The sequence below is a fragment of the Callorhinchus milii genome, unplaced genomic scaffold, assembly GCF_018977255.1.
Source record: "Callorhinchus milii isolate IMCB2004 unplaced genomic scaffold, IMCB_Cmil_1.0 Scaffold13, whole genome shotgun sequence".
Lineage (NCBI taxonomy): Eukaryota > Metazoa > Chordata > Chondrichthyes > Chimaeriformes > Callorhinchidae > Callorhinchus > Callorhinchus milii.
This window is the reverse complement of record NW_024704754.1, coordinates 18,530,397-18,555,403: the sequence shown is the minus strand read 5'-3', so window position 1 is coordinate 18,555,403 and position 25,007 is coordinate 18,530,397. Positions and strand designations below refer to the sequence as shown.

The window sequence follows — 25,007 nt, the reverse complement described above, 5'->3', positions numbered from 1 at the left end:
ACCGGTAGGCACAATAGTTACTAAACTAAATGCTACCGATGTGGATGAAAATATAAATTCGGAAATAAAATACTCTTTCAGTAATCTCACTCCAAAGAGGGTTGGACAACTTTTCAGTATAGAACCCAAAACGGGTGAGATCAGAGTAAAAGGAGCGATAGATTTTGAAGAAGCCAATGTTTATGAAATTATAGTGGAAGCCAAGGACAATGGTGCAATTCCCGTGCATTGCACTGTTTGGATAAACATTATAGATGTAAACGACAATGCTCCGGATGTGACTCTGATATCAGTAACTAACTCAATCCCAGAGGATGCAGAGACCGGAACTGTGATAGCGTTGATCAGTGTGAGCGATCAGGATTCTGGAGATAACGGGCGGGCGAGTTGCAGACTCCCTTCCAACCTACCATTTGAACTCAAGTCCACTTTTACAAACTCGTACACACTAGTCACTCGTTATGCAATGGACAGAGAAACTATGGCAGAATACCATATTGACATCTCATGCCGGGACATGGGAACGCCCCCTCTGTCCAGCAACGCGACCATTCAGATACAAGTGTCAGACATCAATGACAACCCTCCTCGCTTCTCAGAGAATCTATACACTGTGCACGCAATGGAGAACAATCCTCCCGGGGCTTCTGTTGGCTCAGTCTCTGCTTTAGACCCTGACATGGGACAGAATGCTCACCTTTCCTACTCAGTCCTGGAGAGTCAGGTCGGAGGAATGCCCGTTTCCTCCTTTGTCTCCATCAATTCAGACAATGGCATCATCTTCTCCCAACGCTCCTTCGACTATGAAGAGCTCAAGAACTTCCAGGTGCACGTTCAAGTGCAGGACGCTGGGTTCCCCCCACTAAGACAGAACGCTACAGTGAATGTAGTTGTTCTGGATCAGAACGACAATGCTCCTGTAATCATATCGCCTCTGGTAAAGAATGGTTCCGGATTAACCATACCTCGATCAGCAGATCCAGGCTATTTGGTGACCAAGGTCATTGCAATGGATGCTGATTCCGGGCAGAACGCACGCCTGGCTTATCAACTAAGTGGAGCTACCGATCGGAATCTTTTCACCATTGGCAGTAACTCTGGAGAAATACGAACAATTCGCCCACTCAGAGACAGGGACGCCAGCACACAACTGTTAGTCATCGTGGTGAAAGACAATGGACACCCATCGTTATCTACAACCACTACTGTAAGGCTCAGCGTGTTAGATGGTGAGACAGAAGTAATTTTTGGCGTGCCACCCAAACTCAAACCCACCGAGGAATCATCAGAGGCAGCCTTTTATATAATTATACCTTTAGCTACCATCACAATGGCGCTATTGGTGGCTCTCATTGCCCTTGCTATCGCCATCTGTCACACGGACAGAAGTGCGCACGGCTCCGGCTGTTGTGTGACCTGGTGCTGTTGTTTGGGACGGAGGCCCACGAACGAGAGGTTTCAAAACCCCACTCTGCCAAACTCCAGACTGGTCAAAAATGTTGTTGAGGTCCGCGGAACCGGTGCCCTGGCCCAAACATACAGCTACACGATACGGTCGGTTCCTGGAACGATTAGAAACGATTCCAAGTTGCCTCCACCTTTCTGTGCGGTGCCTGTCAGGAATCAATCCCACGATGCTGACAGATACCTCTCAGAGTGGAACATGAAGGGAATGAACAACACATCACTTTTCCCTGATCAGGTGAGTTACCTAATGGGAAGATCAATGAAAATAACTGCCACAGCAATGATTCGCTAATAAACCATTTCTTGTGTTTCGCTGGCGTCTTTGTCTGGGAACGATCAAACATCAAACAGTGGACTTTGAAAACACATCCTCCTATTTCTCTCCTCCAATTTTACACTCCATTACCCTCCTATACCCTTCTTCTCCTCTAGGTGGAGACTCACACAGGGATATGATTCCAGTGAAGTGCTGCTCAGGCTTTACTTCCCCAACTGGATAATCTTCATGTGTGAACCTGGGCAGTGAGTGTCAATCGTGTATTCAACTATGTGCCAGTTCCCGCCCCCCCAAGATCTAGCCAACTAGCAGGGTTTGCTGCATAATTGGTGAGGATTAATAATTCTGAATCAGGATGTTAAACTTAATTATTTGCTTCTCATAGAAGATGAGATTAGCTCGTTCACGACAGAACGAGGTTGATAACATCTGCCAGTGTGTGGTTGCTATGAATGAATGCCACACTAAACAATGCATTTATCCACTGAGCTATTTGTTGAGGTGGGGGTAGAAATAGTAATTGCATCACATTATCCTATTTAAATTTGGGAAGGTAGTGGAATTCTATCTAACTTTAGAAACCAGATTCATAAGACAGGACATATATACAATTAACTGAATAAATTCAATATTTGTAATACAAAAAAATCCAAGAGTTGTATAATGGCTCTACATAAAGCGTAGATATCCATCTTTCGAGAGGTTCGCATGAAGAAGGCCCTTCAATCCCTTGATATATTACTTCCAGAAAACCGACCCTGCCACATTTTCTATTGTGACATCAAGATATTTATGAAGTGAGTGCTAAGCTTTATGAACTTGAAAGATGTAATACCCCAGTCAGTTACACTACAGTTGCCTATAGCAGAGGTATTTGGAAACCACAGACTGGAGTCTGTGTGTTGCCCTGGTTGCAGGGTACATCTGGGATTGATGAAGGAAACGCAGGTTCTGTGCATGTACAGCTTCATGAAGCAGAATGTGAAAAGCATTTGCTGTCCACTCAAATCTTGGTTTGAAATGCCTCGTTGAAAGTTCACAGCTAATCAAATGATCTGCTGTAATGATTCTTAATGTTGTTGAAGACTATATCTTATTAATAGATGTTTAATAGCATGTTTAGCATCAGCAAATGGAGGTAGCAGCTCTCTGAGTTCTTATTTGCATTGAGTTTCATGTGCATGATGCTATGCACAATCCCAGCAATAGTGATTACAGTGCACACAAAAAGGAATGTTGTTTCTTGGTACTAATTACTTTACTGTTTGGCAATGATTCTGAATGACTTACAGCAGTATAAACAGAGTTTTAAACTGCAGTTATACTGCTAAGTTTGTGCTGGTTCATGTACATTACTTCCTACTATTGTCTAATTTACAGGGAAAAGGAGGATATTTTACCAGTAGTTAGTGGCTATGATTAATTCTCCCTATTTAACAAATAGGAATAACAATACAGTGATTCCTTTCATGTAAATGAAGGTCTGAAATAGTTTACTATTTGCGGGCAGATTCTCAAACTTAAGGAATGTTAAAAGTCTGGTTCTTATTTTGAAATAAGAATAATTAATTAATTTTAATATATACAGTGACTATTTGTAAAAATAGCTCCAGTATCAAAAACTGAGAGATTTCATAACTTATTTTTCATACAATGTATATACCAAAACATTTTACAAACACTGTACTGTGAAAATATTCTCCTAATAGATGCGATTATGTGTATATGCATGGCAGTCACTCTATGGGTATTTTCAAAAATATTTTGACTCACTGATCTCAATGGCCATGTGTTACTTATTGTAACACCAAGGGCTCTGTCCTTGGCCCTCTCGTCTTTCATATCTGCATGCTCCCCCTTGGTGACATCATCCGCGGACATGGGGTCAACTTCCACATGTATGTGGATGACACCCAACTCTATCTTTCTGCCCCCACCCTCAACTCCAGGACCACTACTTCACCCCTCAGGCCACTGAAACTCTTGTTCATGCCTTCATCACCTCCAGGCTCGACTATGAAAATGCCCTGCTTATCGGCCTTCTCAATTCCTCCCTTCACAGGCTGCTGATAATCCAGAACTCTGCAGCTCGTGTCCTCTCCCAAACAAAACTCCATGACCCCATCTCCCCACTCTCGCCTGACTCCACTGGCTCCCTATCCTTCAGAGGATCCAGTTCAAGATCTTGGTCCTCACATACAAAGCCCTCCATGGCATCGCCCCACACTACCTCTGCAACCTCTTAACCCTGTACCAACGCACCCGTTCCCTCTGCTCAGCCGGCTCTGGCCTGCTCCATTTCCCCCGACCCACCTGCCCCACCATTGGCGGGAGAGCCTTCAGCCACTCTGCCCCCAACCCCTAGAATTCCATCCCCCAATCACTCCGCCTCGCCCCCTCAATAGCTTCCTTCAAATCCCGCCTCAAGACCCTCATCTTCGACCATGCCATCAGCCCCTCCCCTTCCCCTCCCCTCCCTTAACCCCCCAACCCCAGCTCGGGTCTGAAATGCTGTACTATGTCAAGTGCCTTGGGACGTCCTCCTGACAAATGTAATCTTGTTGTTGTTCTTGTTGTTGTACTATATGCATGTGTGGGTGGTGGTGGTGGTGGAGGAGGTGGGGAAGAGAGTTGGTCAGAAGGGTGTCTGAAACATGCAGAATCCATCACCATACCATTCCACCTATATGTGAAACTTAAAAGATATTTATTAGAATGTGTACTCTCTCCCTGGAGAGAAGCAGTCTGCTTACCTAATTCTAGAAACTATTCAGCATAGGTTGGCACAGAGGGTGGGCTCAAATCTGGCATTCTATTGCCAAACATGTCAACTTGGAGTTGGCGGGGTGGGTGGTGGGGGAGAGAATATTGTCTTTGAACAACAGCAGGTCGAAGAACCGTGAAAATGAATGATTATTCTGAAGTTTTAACTTGATTGTTTTGGGGAATGAGCAAGTATGCATGCAGCAAATCCCACAGAAGATAAAAACCCAGAGGGACAATAATAATAATAATAATAATCCTTGCATTTGATATAGCGCTTTTCACATCGGGAGGACATCCCAAGGTGCTGGACAATCAGTGTTTCAGACCTGAGGTGGTCCAAGGTAAGGGAGAAGACGAGGCAGAGGGCCTGTGGGGTGGAGTTCCAGAGCATGGGGGCAGAGTGGCTGAAGGCCTGCCCGCCAATGTTGGGGTGGGCGAGGCAGGGGATGTGCAGCAGGCTGAAGTCCACTGAGTGGAGGGAGCTGACAAGTTGGTAGGGGTTTAGGAGGTCTTAGAGTTAAGGGGGAGCAAGGCCATGGAGGGCTTTGAAGGCGAAGACCAGGAACTTGAACTGCATCCTCTGTGTGATGGGAAGCCAGTGGAATCAGGCGAGAATGGGAGTGATAGGGTCATGGAGCCTCGTGCGGGAGAGGACACGAGCTGCAGTTCTGGATGATCCACAGCCTATGGAGGGAGGAGTTGCGTAGGCCGACAAGCTGGGTGTTTAGTATACATCAGATATATTAAAGGGTATATAAATCCAGATTTGAGCTCTCTCCCCATTTACAGTGCCCACAAGCAACGTGTATCAATCCCACATTGAGGTATTATTGCCCTGATCGAAGGCTAGGGCTGAATAGTGGAAGATTGATATTTTTGGAGTTTTTGAAGTTTGTTTGTTAATGATCAGGGGATTAAATGCATAGATTATTCATCGTCCTTTGGGGAAAATTGTTAAAAAGTCCTCCATTATGCTTTGAAAAAAGATTGAGTTTCTTAATCTGCTTTGATAAGTTAACTTTTATAACTCCACAAATGGTACAGATCATGACTCTGTCAATGAACTCAGACAACCCACTCCATCTGGATTGGCACTTCATTTGTAAGAGATATGCACAAGTCCTGTGCTTCTCAACATTCTGTAACAATTAGAAATGCTGCAACTACAGGATCCTTATCGTGTTATTAATCTTTTGAAAATAACTAGAAAATCTTAAACCCGGTTATTAGCTGTATAACTACATCACAATTAAGGTGTAGAATTGCCATTTAATAGATCAAGTTATCACCAATCTGCCTTTTAATCGAATCCTAATCATGTGGTTATTAAATGTTTGCTCGGTTTGCCATAAGTCTTATTTGAGGCAGCAGGACAGGATCATAGTCCAAGTTTCGCTTTCTTCGGTCATTAATTATTGTCACTTTCTCCAATATATTTTTTTTCTCTTGTGAAATGAATACTGGGGACTTGCCTGTCGTGTTTCAATGTCCCCGAGTGACAGGTGCTTTGTCTGTCTGGACTGGGCACGTCCTGCAGGGGTTGTGTCTTTGACTATGCTGTTGACATGATCATGGGGCATTTTGCTGTACAGCCAAGGTGCGGAGAAGTAATGAAGTATCGTATTTATTCTGATTAATCTCGGGACTGTCAGAGGCGAGATCCCAGCAGTCAGCACAGAAACGTTAAAGTTCAGATGAAATTAAATCTGCTGCAGCCCAAGCTGGTGAAAAGAGAAATTAATTTTCCAGTGAACACTTTCATTGCCTTTCTTGTCTGAACCGTTGCTCGTGTGTGGAATACTTAACACACAGTGTGTCATAGCATCGCAGTTCTGCTCCTGTTGGCAGGATTTTCGCTGTCTCGCCGATTCCCAGCGCCAAACGACATTCCGAAATTGCCCTCTCAACGTGCAAAAGAACTGCAATTTGCTGAGTGGAAACAAGCGAGTTGTTATTTAAGCAGCAATAAGACGGATTAAGGGGCGATTGTAATGGGTATCCTACAGGCACACAGATGTCTGTGAACAAAAATAACAATATCTAAGATCATGCGCTGGTTATAATGTAAGATAATTGATGGATCTGCATAACAGATGTGTCATCAGCAACTGTCTGTGAACACTGGACCGGGAGTCACACATGTAACACAAAGCCACTACATTTTCCCAGACTCGATTGTTACTTTTACAATCCAAAGCAAAGCCGGATTTTGAAACAGTTAAAGGTTCAATTATTTTAAATGCTGAGTGTACGTGGGGTGGGGGAGAGGGACGGTAACACATTTGATTACACGCCCCACCCACCCCCACAAAAAAAAGTTGCCGTTTCCTCCATTTTATTCACAGAAATCTGACGGATTTAAAGCAGCAATTACTTTTCATTCCGCCTTTTGGAATCAAAAGCGTTACTTTCGGAGCAAATCACCAGCATGTGGCAAAGATTACTCTGGTCTGGGTACGAGAGAAATGGTTTGCATTTGCTGGAATAATATGCCGAATGCGCACCTCCTCCCGCACGGTTGGCGCAGTCTCGCTTTAACGAGAGTACTGTGCAATTATTGGCGAGGACTCTTTGTGTCGCTGTGTACCAATGAGGTACTCAAACTCCGCTCCCAGTCCCACCTCTCTTTTCCTCAGCACCGCGTACAGCAGAGATTCGGAAAGAAGGAAAGGCAGGGGTTTGGTGTGTTTACATCAGTCTCTGAAAAAAACAGCCATGTTTTTCAACACAGTGTTCCTCAACTGCTCAGGAAGTGCTTTAAGCCGTAATTAGTTCGGTCGGATCTGAAAGTGGATACAGGTGGTCGGAGTGTTTTCCCAGTTTGCATTGGCACAGCATTCCGAATGCACGGATTAACTCGGACAGAGAATGCAAACGTGGTCTTTGGTTTTCCTGCTTTGCGTCTGGAAGAATGTCTCAGGGCAGATCCGCTTTTCGATTGCCGAAGAACTGGAATACGGCGCCTTGGTTGGGAATGTCGCTGAAGGTTTGGGGCTACACGTAAAGAACCTGGTTAGTCGCAAGCTCCGCGTTATGTCCGAGGCGAGTGAACGGTATTTCGATGTCAACTTGAAAACCGGTGATTTGTTTGTGAGCACTAAAATAGACAGGGAGAAGCTGTGCGGGAAAAGCGCCAAATGCATCCTTAACAACGAAATCGTCATCGAAAACCCCCTGTCCCTATACAGCGCGGAAGTGGAGATATTGGATATCAATGACAATGCCCCCAGTTTCCCCAACGAGGAGCTCAAATTGGAGATTGTGGAATCGGTTCCCCCGGGAACTCGCTTCCTGTTGCCCAGCGCTTACGACCCAGACGTGGGAGCCAATTCCATCAGGACTTACCACTTGAGTCCGAATGAGCACTTCTCGCTGGAAGTTCAGAATAGTAGTGATGGCGGAATAGTCGCGGAGCTTCTGCTGAAGAAGTATTTGGACAGGGAAGAGGTTGCGACGCATCGGTTGCGCCTGACAGCCATTGATGGCGGGATTCCAGAGCGATCTGGCACGGCACAGTTTGTTATTACCGTTCTCGACGTGGACGATAATTGGCCGGTGTTTGGTCAGACCATCTATAAAGTCAGTCTGATGGAAAATGCGCCAGTGGGGGCCTTGATAATCAAGCTCAATGCCACCGATTTGGATGAAGGTCCCAATGGAGATATTACCTATTCCTTCAGCGGCCGCACCCCACACAGGGTTCGTGACCTGTTCAGCCTGGGATCCAAAACAGGGGAGTTGAGGGTCAAAGGAGTGTTGGATTTCGAAGAAAACAATCTTTATGAGATCAATGTAGCGGCCAAAGACAGCCTGCATTTCGCAGTATGTAAAGTGATGGTGGAGATACGTGACGTGAATGACAACTCGCCCGAGGTGACGCTGATGTCAGTGTCCAGCCCTGTCCCTGAGAATGCTCAGCTCGGCACCATGATCGCTCTGATCCGCGTAACTGACCGGGATTCCGGCCCAAACGGCCACGCTGAATGCTACGCCCCAAACCATGTGCCATTCGAACTCAAGACATCTCTGAAGAACACCTACACCCTTGCCACCAACCGTGCCCTGGACCGGAAACGGATTTGCAGTACAACATTAACATCATCTGTCGAGATGAAGGGACCCCGCCTCTCTCCACCAACAAAACCATTTTGGTTGAGGTATCAGACGTTAATGACAATTCGCCACGTTTTGCACAGGCTTCTTACACCGTCTATGTGCAGGAGAACAGCCCACCAGGAACTTCCATCGGTTCTGTCTCTGCCCTGGACCCAGATCAGGACCAGAATTCACACTTGTCATATTCAGTCCTGACCACCCAGGTGAATGATCTGCCTGCATCAGCCTATGTGTCCATCAGTCCAGCAACTGGTGTCCTCTATTCCCAACGCTCCTTTGACTATGAGCAATTCAAGAACTTTCAGATCCTGGTCCAAGTTCAAGATGCTGGATTACCTCCACGTGACAGCAACATGACCCTGAACGTAATTGTTCTGGATCAGAACGACAATGCACCTGTCATCATTTCTCCATTGACAACCAATGGCTCCAAAATAGTCCTACCTCAATCTGCAGAGCCGGGTCACTTGGTAACCAAAGTGGTGGCCACCGATGCCGATTCCGGCCAGAATGCACGGTTATTCTTTCAGCTCCTCCAGGCGACTGATCCAGGCCTGTTCACCATAACGCACAATTCCGGGGAAATCAGGAGCACTCGTCGTTTTGTGGAGAATGATGACTCCATTCAAAAGCTTCTTGTCCAAGTGAAAGACAATGGGCATCCACCTCTCTCTGCTACCGTCACCATCATTGTATCAGTGACAGATGCTGCCGGAGAAACTCTTTCGGATCAAACTGAACAAACCAGCAACTTGGGGAAAGCTTCCAACTTGGCATTTTATTTAATAGTCACCTTAGCCTTAACCTCTTCCATTCTTCTGGTGATTCTGATTGTCCTTATCGTCACCATGTGCCACTGTGACAGCAATTGGTCTGACTGTTGCAGTTCTTCCTCCTCGTGTTGCGGTCTCAGTCGCTGGAATTCCAATGATCCATTCCCCAATTCTCACTTGTACCTTCAGACAGTGCCAGACTACAAAGGAACGCCACACTTCGTTGAGTTAGTTGGGAATGGATCCCTCTCTAGAACATATACCTATAAAGTTCGGTCAGATCCCTTATCACGTAAGGGAGATTTTGTCTTTTTAGCACCATACAGTACAGCTACCCTACAAAATGACCCCACAAATACAGAAACACTTCTTGCAGAATGGAGAGGGGAGATGGCAAATAAATGGACTAATGTACCTGATGAGGTGAGTTGTACAAACTAGGAGCTGAAGAGCAAAGTGCTCTTAAGGAATGTGAGAAAGGTGGTAAGTAGTGATAGCTCGATAAACCATTTTATATCATAAGTTCACCAATGTATCAGCAACATATATGGTCCATTACGATTCCATTTAACGTGAGTCTGTGACTATCAACAATGAAAGGTACATATCCATGATATGTGAGGCTCATATCTATCGATTTGGCAGAACAGGCAAAACTCACTGAGTAAGAGAAAGTGAGTTTGTTAGTCAACAATAACATTTATTGGGTGGAAAAACCTACCATTGAATAATATATGTATGTTTAATTTTATCCAATGTGTACTTTCAGTATGAGTTATTTTAATGTTCTTTGTTGTCTGATTTATTGATGCATTTTACAGTTTATACATATGTATATTTACAGGTAGGACAACTGAACACAGACTGGCGTTCTTCAGAACCTTACATAGCATCAAAGATCAGGTATTGTATTTCATCTTCTTTAGCACAATCAGGGCAGCTACAGTTGGCCTTGGCTCTCCTGCCAAGATTTAAGTCACTGATTGTAATCTAGTGGACCCTGTTGGAAAGGAACCATGTTGGGCATTGGATATCTGGATTGTATTGGTCTTGTAATGACGTCAAAGATCAAATTATCTGACAACAACTCCTTCTCAGGTTTTCACATAGTAATCCAGTAATAGGTGTAGGTCATTTGGCTTGATGAGCCTTTTCTGCCATGTGAAAATTGGCGATTTGGTCCGGCGTGGAGGGCGCTCTATAAATCCAAGTTGCTGCTGTTGTTGTTGGATATTGTTGTGCTTGTGCTATTTATTAAACTATCTCAGCGGGAGTCTTGCTTTAAGGAGGGGAGAGGGAGAAAAGGGAGCTAATTGCAAAATAAAACCTCCACTTAACATCATTTCAATGTTCTCAAATGTTTATTTCTGATTATAAAACATAATTTCAAGCATTGTTTTGCCTCTTTGTTTTTTCCAGCTCCCAGTACTTGGAAGAAAACCCAGCCCAGGATGAAATTAAACGAGAATTCAACAGGCGACACACAGCTATCACTTCAGCAGCAGGTGAGTGTTAGAAACAAGATGAAAACTATTAATATGTTGTACATGAGATCAGTGTTCATCATTTCACCGCATAAATTCAAGTTGTCAAACACTTTACAACTGTATAGATTCATGTATGTAGAATTATTCAGCTCTCAAATTGGTCAGACTCTTTCCAGCATTACTAACAGTGTTTGATACTGTAAAACCTGTAATAATGAAGTTAGCTCATAATCAAAGGGTTCAGAGAAATAATAATTAAACAAAATGGCACAAAATATCTTTAGCTAAATACAGATGCAAACTATTATGAGACGTAAGGAAATGTATACCATTTTTTATAAAATTCAAAAATATATACACGTGCATGTAAAAATAATGCAGGAGTTATTACAGACAGAATAATTACAGCATTTTTAAAGCTTCTGCTCTGATCAGCACAAGAGAATTTAGTTCAAAGGAATGCTATCTGTCACCATGGTTTGATCTCTTGGATGTTTGCTGCTCACGCGCTACTCAATCTAAACGCACATGAAGAAAATATAAGCCTCACATGAGATTATGTGCGCTCACAAATGATAATTCCAAATGCCTTGCAAATATCCTGATATAAAAGTAGGGATTTTGTTTCTGTTATGTTAGACTTTAAATTTCACTATCTACAATGAAAATATGTTTTAAAGTGTGTATTAATACATTTAAAATGAACGTGTCTTATTTGTTTCTTCTGATTTGAGAAGAATACAAATAGCAAGTTTATTTGCAACAAAATATACTTCATGGCTTAGTGCCTGGAGCTATTTATATATTTAACTGGTTATTGTTAAGAAGATTATGTGGTATTTGCAATTATTTATAGGAAATATAAACTCCCACCTTAAACTGTCAAACTATTTACTTTATGTGTGGTAAACCTGTTGAAGGATATAATTTCTCATATTCGTTCCCTTTGAGCTTTCACGTCATGGTTGCATAACAAAAACTATAAATCTACAGTAAAATCTTTTGAAGTTGAATTTTGAGTATTTCTGAAATCAGCAATGTATGAGATGTCAACTGGATATTTCATTTATATTGATTGCTCACTAATTCTCATTAATGGAGATTATTATCATCATCAGTCTTACTTTGGTACCGAGCAGTACCCAGATAGATGGACAAGGACATTTAAAAATGAATTGAAGCCTACAAGAACAGCCCATTAAAGCAGAGAAAAAAACTATAATCTAATGCAGCGTTGCGTTTAAATATGTGCATGTCACTCTGACTGGAAGACAAAATGGAAATTTCACACTTCTTTGTAGTTTCAAAGGAAAAAGGTCAATGGAAATATTTAATCATTATTGTACACTATAATTAATATGAATAGACAGCAAGTGTCCTTGAGCATTTAACCTTGAGCAGAGTGCTGGACAAAAGTTCTGAACCTTCAAATTAAAATAGCCATATAGCTGGCTCCTTTAGAAAAATATGGAGCTTAGAGCTTAAATATTATCAGACCTTATGGCTTAGTTGTTCTGGAAGCATATATTTAGCATTAATACCTATGTTTGAGATATGAAAGCTGACCATGTCTATAGAGCTGCATGGTTTGGGATTAATACATTGTACAGTTCTATTAACTGATGCATGAATTTTATTGAAATGTTGAACATTAATAAAGAGATGATTGCCTTGACATTGGTAATGTAAAACCACCTTGTGAAGTTGCTTAAATTCAGATGGCATTTAGATTTCTGATTTTTAATCACAATTATAACACAGTTTCAGCACTGATGTGACATAAATTTGATTCACATGAAGAGAGAAATTGCAATGCAACTACTTATTGAAGATATTCCCAAGGTGGCACAATACAAAATTGAAATACCGTAAATTTTCTTTGTGTGGTGGAAATGAAATATGAGACTTTATCCCAGATTAGAAAAGTATTACCTTTGATTATTAGGAATCTTTTAAGATAGAAAGTATCCACCTTATGCCTAACATTTTTTTAAAAATGTGTAGCCAAGAATGCAGCATTGACAAACAAATTGGTTCAAAACAACTCAAAAATATTTGATTGATGAGCGTTCTGAGGCTGAATGGCTTGCTCACTGGATTAGAATGTCATTCTTTAGGTCCAGGATAGCAGTTCAAACTCAGTCCAGACTGGCGGGATGAAAGACATCTTTCTTTTGGCCACATAGTGACGTGAATTTTATCAGTCTCAGTCAGTCCTTAGCCATCGTGAGGTCAGAGTATGAAATCTGCCTGGAATTGTGCAATTAGTCGACACTAAACCGACAGTTTCTCTCTGAGGGATTTCTGACTTCAGACACATTTTTGCCATGGGAAATTGAACTCTATGCAGAAGGAAATCCATTGTGAATTGGTGGACAGGCCCCACGGTGGAAACTTTACTCCATGTGTATATTGTATCTGAGTTGAGGTGCTTGGCAATGGGAGGAACTGTGTTAAATTTCCCTGCCTCAGTGGGTCTATAAATGGAGAAATCCCATGTAAGAAATGCACAAACAACAAACAGAATTTCAGCACGTAGAGTTGAAATAGGTGGAAAATGCTTGATTCTTCATTTGATTAACATTTGCTCACAAAATATATGATCAATTCACTTTACAGCATATTCTGTGAAGCGCTTTGAGGCGTCTTAATGACGTGATAAGGTGCTGTATCAAATGCAATTTTTTTTTTAAAAAAACGTTTTTATAACATGCCCGCATCCACTTCAGATATTGGAATGATGAGTTTCAAATCCGTGCCATGGGATTTTCACTTCTAAAGGTTGCTTCTGTAAACATGTGTCGCAAAGATTAAATTCACTTTGAATAATACTCAAACAGCTAGTGCCAGGCAAGTGATAGTAACCATGATTTGTTAACAAGGACATATAGTGAATATTAGCAAGAATACTGCCCTCAAGTCAATGAAGTTGCCATTAATGTCAGTATTGATGGGTTATGACATGTGCATCCCTTTAGCCATTCTGTATTTGTGAGTCCTTGTATTGAGCTGACTGCACAAGATAATGAAGTGCAATAATATGAGTTTGATAACATGACCCCCAAGAGCATTTGCTTACAAAACAAATGAAGACTTTTAGAACCATATAAGCCAAATTTATCTGTTAGTAGCAACAGAGTCGTTTTACTCGTATCAGTAATTTGAACTGTACGAATAACAGTAAAACACCTATATGGGTCTTGAACCTTTGTGGTCTGTATGATCCTGTGTCACACTAGACACTCAATGAACCATTAAGTTGTGTTAGTTCCAACTCATAGGCCATTACTATCAAACGCTTCAAATTGCTGTGAGTATTCTCAACAACCACCGAATACCATTTTGTGTTGGATTGAGAGACAAGTAGCATTATTACAAATTATTTTGTAGAATCTCCATACAATTTCAGATATACTATAAATCAGCAAGAGCATATCTTTCCCCCTTTCTTTTTATGATTTCAAGTTGAATTTTGGTTTTTGGGAGTGGTGGGGGATTGAGATTTGCGTCTTCCAGATTAATTATTGGAATAATAGGAATAATCCTTGCATGTGATATAGCGCCTTATCACTTCTTTGATACGTCTTAAAGCGCTTCACAGAATTTACTGTAAGGTTAATTGACTGTATATTTTGTGGAAGTATTGAAAATGCAATGAACAAAGGTAAAATATAAGGTTATTACAGAAGATAGAGTTACATTTGTATCGCTTGCTGAGAAATTAACTGCTGTTGTTCTCTACTCAGAAGCTAAGTCTAATGTGACACACCAAATTAGTTGTGCCGCAGATGCCTTTTCTGTTGTAAAACTGGATGAGGCACTGGTTGCTGTTGAAATGAAGCCAGCAGTTTTCACATCACAAAGAACGTAACAAATTCTTACGGCTTAGGATGGCAGGAACCAGGTTGGAAAACAGAACAGAAGGATGGAGGTAGAGTGGTACAGTATGTGATATGATAATTGTTACCAGTGATAATTATCACATTAAATATTGGATTTCCCCAATACTTCCTTAAAAGGAATTATGATATATGTGAGGTATTTTGGTTCATAAGAGCATAAGATTTTGTTGGCGAAAGAAGACCAAGGTCCATCCAGTTCGCCTTCCACCATCCTCGCAGTTATTTGACATGTTGTGTCCCAAACTATATACTGTATGCTGCGATATTATTTGTCTGCAGAAATTTATCTTATTTGTCTTGAAACAAACAAAACTTTCTGCTTCCACCATCTCCCTAGGGAGCCTGTTCCATAGTTTACTACTTGCTCACACAATTCCATAATATTCCACAAGGCAATACCTCAAAACAGCCCAGGTGGATACCATAGCAACAACATGCTCACTCTATAAAATTCAAACTACTGAGACTTAGGTTTTACTATCTCTGCGCTATTAATGTAAATGCACCAAACCCTGCAGGTTCAATGGCAGGACAGCTTGAGCAATGAAATAAACCTTTTGAGTAGGTTAATGCATTTTGATCTTGTTATCAACAGTTTTCTTCTGCAATCACAAAGACATCAGCAATTATAAGGACTGATGATAATTGGCAGACATTGTTTTATTAAACCTAGGTTACTAATAATGATTCCATAAAACAGGAATTCCACATTAGAGTATTTATTCAGAATAACTAATAGCCTTGAGTGTTTATAAGTTCCCCAAGTCTATCATTGTATTGCCAACATCACTGCTTGTATTAAATTACCAGGCATTTAGAATCAGTGAGCAGAGGGAATTGTTGTGATTTCATTATATTGTATGGTATCTCAATGGTTCTTTGATGAGAACATTTTGATTTTTGTCTGGAATATCTGATTGTGTAATTTTTTAAATTATATTTTTTAATGCATCAAGTTATTTTTATTACTTTTTCTCTCTCCAAATTTCTTTCCTCCTTAGCTGAAGGTTCTAACTTAATTGGGTTACAGTTCCACAGGTACCAAAGGGTAGGGCCAAAGTTTTCCTACTCTCAGGTTATAAGACTATTAAGGCATGCATTTTAAGATCAGCAGAACTGTGGAAGATTCTGAAATTCAAACTTAGGTTGGAAGCTGGTATTCAATAGTTTTGTTTATATAAAGAATTGGGTTCCAAATTGAGACTGATTTTAAAGATTTTTCACTATTATGCCCCAAAGTGACTATTATTGGGAGGTGTAATAGTTAATAGTCAGTGCAACTGTAGCAAGATGTTTGTAAAGAGAAATAATAATAGAGATTGTGGACCAGGTTCTGATTGTTAAAGGTATATTAAAAAGGTTTTCTTATATTGCATACAAATGCAGTTGTGGGTGATTGTTGGGGTTACAATTTGCTTCCAAGACAGTTCAGTGGATAAATGCAGTCTGTCATGTGACATTGATGCATGAAAATCAGGAAGCTTCCAGGTTGATCTTTGATCTATGCTGAGTGAGCAGATCTCATCTGAGTTGTTAGTCAGTTGCCTAAATGTCCTTAAGCTGCTGGGAGAGGGTATAATCAGACAGGGTTTCTACCCCTCTTTGTGGTACTTGCGTGGACCTGAAGCAGAGATATTGTCAGTTGCCGTTGTGTTTGATGGATGGTCAAAGTATTCATTAATTTGCACTGTCCAGGCTCACACCTCGGGATGACAACTGGACAGCCATTAGCACTCATGTATCCATATTCCAATGTTTGTCACTTCATTAAGGAAAGGAAGGGGAAGGGAAAAGTTGAGTGAAAGAACAAGAATACTAGTCTGTCATTGGAGTCATGAGCACAGTTTCCCATGTCCATGAAAGCACTATTGGCAAATGGTTAATAGTTCCATTTAAATAATCTAGCAATAAATTTAGTGTTCACCAGTTTCCACAGTGATAAATGATTATATCCATTTATTAACAGCATAAATGAGTCTCACAGTGTGGACAAACAAATTGAAAAATGATCTGAACAGATCCACAGATATTCTCTTAATTAACAGCAAAGAAGACAGCTTCACCGCCGATTTAAATACCAGACCTACTCTATATTTAGAATCATTTCCGAACCATGCTGTGTTTTTCGTTATTCTAAAAGAGTCTGTGAAGTAGGATAACCTGTGAAATTGTGTCGCTTCATTGCTGGAGATGAAGCAGAGAAAGATATCCATCCTAAAAGATTACAAATCTAGATTCTGTAAACTTAATAAGGCGACATTAGTAGTAACAGTGATCATTCAGTGATCCTATATTCTCTGTCATTTGGTTCAAACAGAAATGACATGAAGGGAATAAATAATACATCTTGTGAACTAATCCTCATCCTGCTGAGTAAACGTAAAAGTCCACAGTGTTTTTAAAATAAAATTAAAATCCCTTTCGCATTCATTTTGATACAAATATGTGGCTGCCTGTGCCAAATTGTGGGTTGTGGCATCTTTTACTCTAGATAATATTATAATTCAGGAAATTGTCATTAAAGCTTGTTAATAATAATAAAAAAAGCAAATTTAGGTATGAATTTGGTATAAATTAGACGAGAAAGCCATCTACTGATAGTACCAATAATATGTGTTATTTTTGTTGCAGTTTTTAATACAGTGTTTTAATACTTCACGAGACTGTCGAGACATTTGTTTTCAACAGCATATTTAATGGCATTGTTATTCCAGACAGACTTTGTAATATTAATTCAAAATATTAGCAGCGTTGGAATTATTCATGAGAAAGGAACCGAGCATAAAACAAGAATGATTTCTGTTACCAGTGGTGCTGTGCTCCCATTCCCACAGAATGCATTGTTTCATGGACCAGGGCAATCAATGTAATTTATTTTATGCCCTGAGGTAAAACTGGTGCAGTCGAGTCAGACGTCCCATCTGACACTTCACTTGAAAGTTGCAACTTCAGATTAGTTACGAATTTGCCGCTGGCTTACAGTAAAATGAATTGCTAAGTGTTGCAGAGGTATTTATTAAAAATTATTGAACCTTCGCTGGGAAAGAAAGAGAGCAAACGAGCTCCGCATTGCTGAAGTCAGCTGTAAATCAATGGATTTTCACCAGACTGGTGAAACGAGCTGTCAAAAATGGAAACACAGTGTATGCCCTGGGTTGTCAGCTCAAAAACACTCACGCGTTAACTGAACCAGGGCCGAGAGGGTAAACATTATGGCTAGGTTTAATTCGGTGCTCGCCCTCACCTTCAAAGCCCTCCACAGCCTTGCTCCTCCCTACTAACTGTCGCCTTCTAACTCCATACCTGCTTGCTCCCTCCACTCAGCGGGATCTGGCCTGCTCCCTTTCCCCTTTCCAGCCCACCCAACATCAGTGGTCGGGCCTTGAGCCTTTCTCTTCCCACTCTTTGGAACTCTATCCCACAGTTCCTTTGCCTCGCCCACTCTCGCCTCCTTCAAGACGCGTCTCAAGACCTTCCTCCTCGACTGCGCCTTCGATCACTCTCATACCCTCCTGGTCCCTCACCCCTCCTGATCCCAACCCCCAGTTTGGGTCCAAATCCCTGACTGTCCAGCGCCTTGGGACGACCTCCCGACATGAAAGGTGCTGTGTAAATGTCATTTGTTATTGTTGGTGGTTCAGACCTTCCTGCTGCTCAGAAGTGAATGTAATTTTTGTTGTGTTCATCTGCTGGAAACTCATACTTGTCAGTCTCCAAGTGTGAGTGACAGTCATAATCGGGCATCAAACCTCTCTCTAGGCTTTCGATGAAAAGAACATTACCCTGATAGGATCTGACTTCCTAATTTTTCTAGAATTAATTTCCGAATACACTACATCTTCAGCATTTTGAATGAAGGTGACATGATAATGGTAAATGAAGACACATTGAAGGCAGACACCTCAAATCTTTATTTAGAAGCATGGTATGATGCAAACAAATCTAGGGATTTTTGCTTTTTTAATGATCTATATGACAACCCATTTGACTACACAAGTAATGATATTTGCACATGTTATTTGACAATAGATTGCTACTTGCAACACAAGTGCCATGAATTTTTCCCTGACCAAAGATTATTATTTGTAGTGAACATGCACACTTATAAATGTAGAGTTCGTATGAAAAAATCTTAACAGCAGTATGAGTGTCACTCGTAATTTGGTGATAGTTTGTGACAGTGTTGTGAAGTTAGCCTGAAATGGATTAAGACTCCTTAAATCTAGTTCTCATGTGGAACCTCTACAGCAGTAAATTATTGTGAGGTTTTTTCCCCCACGTGGACAATTACACTGAAGCAGGGTACACCTAATTGCTGTAATTACACTTCATGGATATTTAACATTTGAATTAAAATATTACTATATTTGGAGAAAAAAATGCATGTGGTTATGGTTGTTTTTCTCGCTTCACTGAATACCACAGTGTTAGTATATTTGGATAATATTAATTCAGTTGAAAGTACTAATGTGAACCATATGCATAATTCATAAATAACATCATCAATTATGAATAATCATAATCAGAAAATATTCAAAGTTTACACCGTGTACATGATTTGAAAACGTATTTGAAAGATGTGCTTCCTACATATAATAATTTAGTGTAGGTTATAAAGCCTCATATTTAATGATTGCTTCTGGTATCTCACACGAGCTATGAGAGAATTATTCCTCAATAAAGGATTAAAAGATTAAATAACTCCAATGGAATATAACAAACTGTAGCAAAGGTTCATTGCTGCGCAAAATGAACAAATATTAATCAGGCAGGAAAATGAGTAAATGCATATCTGAGGGGAAAAGGCAACATTTAATCTAGATTGATGCACATTTTGTAAAATTCTGTGTTTGTTATGTTGTACAGTACGCTGTACCTGTTTATAATGTGCCTTAATATTTGTGTGTACAACTGTGAACAGGACTGAGCTTATTATGCCAGTTTGTACTGTATTGCCTTCCAGGGTGCTGTCTCACTCACTCTCAACCACTCTCAGTTTCCAAACTCCCTTGGAGAACCCAAGTCCCCTCCAACTACTTACTTCTATGATGTGCATAGCAGGAACAAGATCAACTAAGTGGTATTAATTTTGAGATATGTGCATTTTTATTGAGAATCTTTGTAAAGGTCCATGGTGGGAAGAGTACCATCAATACCAAAGCAACAAAATATGTGTCAAAAATAATTGGATATGTGTGCCAAGCTTAGGGTTTTAAAATGTGTGGATTGTCAAAAGAACGGAAAAATTAGTCATATATATTCCATAGTCTTGATGACCTGCTAAGAATGATTAAAGTGGAACACAGGGTAATTAGTTTGTAATGATAATATAATAATCCTTGCATTTGGTATAGCAACATACCATGCCTTTGAGACATCTCAAAGCGCTTCACAGAATATACTGTAAAATCAATTGACTGTATATTTTGTGGTCGAAACACGGCAGCCCATTGCCGTGTCCCACAATCAGTCATGAATTGAGTGACCAAATTATTATTATTTATTATTTTGGGGTGGGGGAAGATTATCACCCCGGAAAAGCGATCCACCAATCAACTAACAACAGGGTTCCTACTTACTGCTAGGTAAACAGAGGCATATGGAGTAAAGAAACTTACCTAGTTCAGGTTAAAACTCAAGAGAGGACGCAGAGAGGAGGAAGCATATGTGAGCCAGCATGCTTGGTGGAGACATAGGATTTCAGCCCAAACATGAGGGAATGATCATCTGAATGAGATGCTAAAAAATACTCCTCAGATGTGGGAGCAGTTCAAGTCTTGGATGAATTTTGGATTCACAGAGAAAAAAATGTTTTTCATAGATACAATCAGACAAATTATAACACAGTGTCCATTATGTCCATCGAGCCCTTGCCAATGCTCGCTCTTCCACTCAAGCTATCTGCTCTTTTGATAGGAAGGAAAGGAATGCATGTCCAAAAGAGTAAAGATTTTATAACTTTTCACAAGCATTTCAGGCTGAGAAAAGTATCATCGAAAAGGTAATCAGTTGTCTGAATGCAAATCTTCCTCCTATGGGCAGCAAGCAGGAGGTGTTTGACATATGGCAGAGAGTGATAATATCATTCATTGCTGCCTTTGATTCTGTCTCACTGGAACATTCTGTCCTGTTAAGGTTAGACAAATGATGTTATGATTTTCAGTTCTCAATCTGAACTGAATTTGTCTTGGCTGCTCTGCTTGTGACAATCAAAGGGCAGGACCAGTGTTTGTTGCTGACATCAGACTGACCTGAAACTCTGACCGACAAGCAGGGCTTGGAGGAATGGAGTGTTCGCTTGTGGGTCACAGCCATCACAACGGGGAAGTTGCAGACACAAACTTCCAGTGTGAAAAAAGCTGAACAATATATTACATTTGTACAGCGCCTTTCACATCAGGAGGATGCCCCACGGCGTGGTCGAGTGCGATAGTTAAATGCCTGGGATGAGCGAGATGGATAGGGAATTCTACCCACAACACCAACATGAAGTCCATTCCATGCCCTTAAATATTGAATGGTCTCCTGAATTGTCCCAAATATGGCTAACATGACGATAAGCTTTATAAGAGGGAACATTGGAAAATAGGAACAGGAGTAGTCATTCAGTCCCTTGAGCCTGTTCCGCCATTCTGTAGGATCATGGCTGAACTTGAGTCAGGAAGATAAGAAGGAAGTACAGCTTAGATGTACCTAGTTTGTCGAGCATTGTGAATGTGTATAGAGACATATGGGGCATTGATTAAAATAATTGAAGGTAGATTTACACAAGAACAATTTGGAGAGCTATTTAGGTGAGTTAGAAGTATGAGAAATAGAGGAGTGGTGCGTGATTTTCTATTATTTTGCACTGGCCTGATAGGCTGGAGTGTGTGGGTTGAGGTATTTAAGATCAAAGGCCTGGGTAAGAAATTGGATGTTTAGGGAAGTGCAGCCTTAGATTGTGTCGTGCCTTCAGGAGAGGAGACATTAGGTTGGAGAAGTGGTTTTAATAATGCACTGTCTTTGAGAATCATATAAAACAACATCTTTATGTAGAGAAATTCAAACAAGTAATGTCAGGTGCATTACTCATAATTCCAAATGGTCACTAAGTTATGCAGCTCCAAATCAGCCAGTGATTAATTTTCCATTAAGCCGCCAAGTATCATTGCATTTTTTATTCATCTACTTCTTTAAGTTGTAAAATGCATTTGTGGAATGTGGAAAACATTAAGATATATTATTCTTGGTCAGGTGCCTTGCTATTAAGGGAGATTACTTTCAGTGCTGTTTTACAGCTGACACTTCGTTGCTTGCTGCTTGTGTGTTGCTATGGTGATGGAGAAAAAGACTTGTGCAGTTGCAAAGAATACTTACACTGTGCGCCGTGTGGGAAACCAAAATGCAGCCCGTCTTCTGTATAGCTGGGTGAATAAGTAGATTTCCGTAGCGTAGTGGTTAGAGTGCTCGCCTCGCACGTGAGAGGACCCTGTTCGAGTCCCAGGCAGGGCAAGTTTCCTTAGACCACGCACCTCTGCTTACCTCGCAGTAAGTTGGAACCCGGTTGTTAGTCAATTGGCCGATTGCTTTCCAAGCGTGACAATCCCTTCAACAAAAATAATAATTTGGTCACTCAATCCACAACTGTTTGTGGAACACTGTTGTATGCAGTTGGCTGCTGTGTTTTGCCCACAAAATGCACAGTCAATCTGCTGTGCAATATATCCCGTGAAGTGCTTTGAGACATCTCAACAACGTGATCACCCGCTATGTCAAAGCAAGGATTATTATAATAATCTGCTGTGGCATTACAGTAACTAATAACCTTAGCAAAGTACCACAGGAATCATGCTCAACAAACACCATCTCACATTATGTTAATGTTCTGACCTACCATTAATGAAACGTCGATTCAAAAACAAATGTGTATAGAGGGGTCGTCAGTAATAATATCACATGCCGTAATTTTGGCCCCACTCTAATTTGTTTTCTCTGTACATTGAATGTGTTGGTGTAATTTCTCAGCAATATAGTTATAAATATTGCATTCTCCTGCTCCTGTTGCAGTGATATTTATGTAACTTGTAGATTTAACCAATTGTAACGCATGAGCAATGCCATTACCTAATCAGTGTCAATTACTGTACAAGTATATCATGTCACACACGATGAACAATTTATATGGACAGTAAACTCAAGACACTTAGCTCAAATATAATCAGCCAGTTTTGAGATGCTTTTCACTTTATTAACCAGATTGAGCCTGTATCTGTCCCAAGTGTAGGGTTGATTAAAATATATCTGAACGCACAAGCCTGCAGTGAATCATTTTAAACTGCAGCAATTTTAAGAAAACAGAGCATGCATTTGATATATTACACGTATATTATAAAATGAATTGACTGCTTATTTTGTGGGCAAAACATGGCAGCCATTGCATACATCAGTGCCTCACAAGCAGTCGTGGATTTACTTGATGGTAATCCTCTTTGTAAATATTTAGTTTGATGGGAGGAAAAGGACGTTTTAATTTGAGCTCACAATATCTGACTTGTAAAGGTAAAGTCTTAGTAAAGTTAAAGGGTTAATCAAGCTCATAAAATAAATTGAATGTAACTACAGTAGCAGGTGGCTATTCAATGGATTTGTCACCTTGAAATGAGACACCTTGCACTTCAAATCAATATAAATCATGCAACACAAGTTTAGAAGTCTGGGTGGGGGGGGGGGGGGGGGGGTGGTGGTCGGTGGGTGGTGGAAGGAGGAATGATTGAGTTATTAACAGATTTTGCAGCAGTTGGAGAGAAACTTAATTATCAGTGAAACCAAAAGAGAAGTAGTGGGTTTTAAAAAATATATATATTTTGTGAAACTCACTCCGTCCAAATTAAATAAATATTTGGACATATATAAATGGAACTTTTTCTAAAATAATAAACGTCCTGCAGTCTTCTCAGTATAACTCATTTTGTTTTTAATCTATTCTGTTTATTTTCCTATCTACTTTTAACTTTTTCAATTATTGCCTTTAAATCTGATTTCCAATGGATCACTTCACTTTGTATTATTATGGTGCTTTTATGACTGTTCTCAAAAGACAATTATTATTGATTGCTGTTTGTGCCATTGGCTAAATAACAATCTCTTTTAGTTTTTGTATGTGTTCGCTGGTTTACTGAACCCATAAATGTGTTTCTTTATTCTTTTTCTCTCCTATTTTTCCTACACGATCCCTTCATTTTCTCCCTTGTCTTTATTTCCCCAAACAATCTTAATAATAATAATTCTTGCATTTGATGTAGCGCCTTATATCTTCGAGATGTCCTAAAGCGCTTCACAGAACATACTGTAAAGTGAATTGACTGTATATTCTATGGGCGAAACGAGGCAGTTAATTGCGCACAGCAGCGTCCTACAAACAATTGTGGATTTAATTTTTTTTTGAATCATCCCTTTTCTTGTCAGACCAGTTGCACGTACCCTGTTAAAATAGGGAACAGCACAATTTTTCAGAAGAAAAATATCTTGCTTCCATTTTCAGAGCAGATCACATTTAATTCATCTTAAATTGATGTGAGCTGGATTTCATCTCCCTGGCAATTTATTCGCCAACTTCTCATCAGCCACTAAATTTGCCAGACAGTGTCAAGTTACTGACTAATGAATATATTGTGTTAGTCAGTGGGCCAGAAATTCAGGAGAGATCTAAATCGGATTGTATAAACAAACCTAGTTTGAATCAATTTGCTTTAAATTTGGTGTGAACAGCCCGTAAATTTTAAAGTTGGTGCATGAATTATTTTGGAGTAAAATTCCAGAACTAATTTGAAATGGATACAAATTGGGAAAAATATTCCAATGGAGAGCTAACATGTAATATAGGAACAAGAGTAGGTCATTCAGCCCCTCGAGCCTATTCCGACAATCTATTAGATCATGGCTTAGTTGTGTACCTGAACTTCAAATACCTGGCTTTGCCCGAAATCCTTTGATACTCTGACCTAAAAAAAATCTATCTACCTCAGTCTTGAAAATTTGAATGGATCCAGCATCCACAGCCTTTTGGAGGGGAGAGTTCTGGATTTCCACTATCCTTTGTGTGAAAAGTTGCTTCCTGATTTCCTAAACGGCCGAGCTAATTTTAATCAGGGTGTACTGCTGTCAATCTCACTGTGCGGATAGAATCTGAATTCAAAACAGGAGAAGAACATCACACAATCCTTGAACCCCCACCCCA

At 40.4% G+C, this 25,007-nt stretch overlaps 2 protein-coding genes across 2 annotated transcripts in view; both read left to right on the top strand.

Annotated features, from left to right (window-relative positions):
• Nucleotides 1–25,007, top strand: part of LOC103184157 — a 68,521-nt gene that overhangs the window by 32,170 nt on the left and 11,344 nt on the right. The window contains 2 exon segments of the mRNA XM_042340094.1: nucleotides 10,244–10,302; nucleotides 10,819–10,904. Coding sequence (XP_042196028.1) covers nucleotides 10,244–10,302; nucleotides 10,819–10,904 — 145 coding nt within the window.
• Nucleotides 7,174–8,882, top strand: LOC121850064 (protocadherin gamma-C3-like). The gene has a single exon (XM_042340128.1). The coding sequence runs from the start codon at nucleotides 7,379–7,381 to the stop codon at nucleotides 8,819–8,821; it is 1,443 nt and encodes a 480-aa protein (XP_042196062.1). The 5' UTR covers nucleotides 7,174–7,378; the 3' UTR covers nucleotides 8,822–8,882.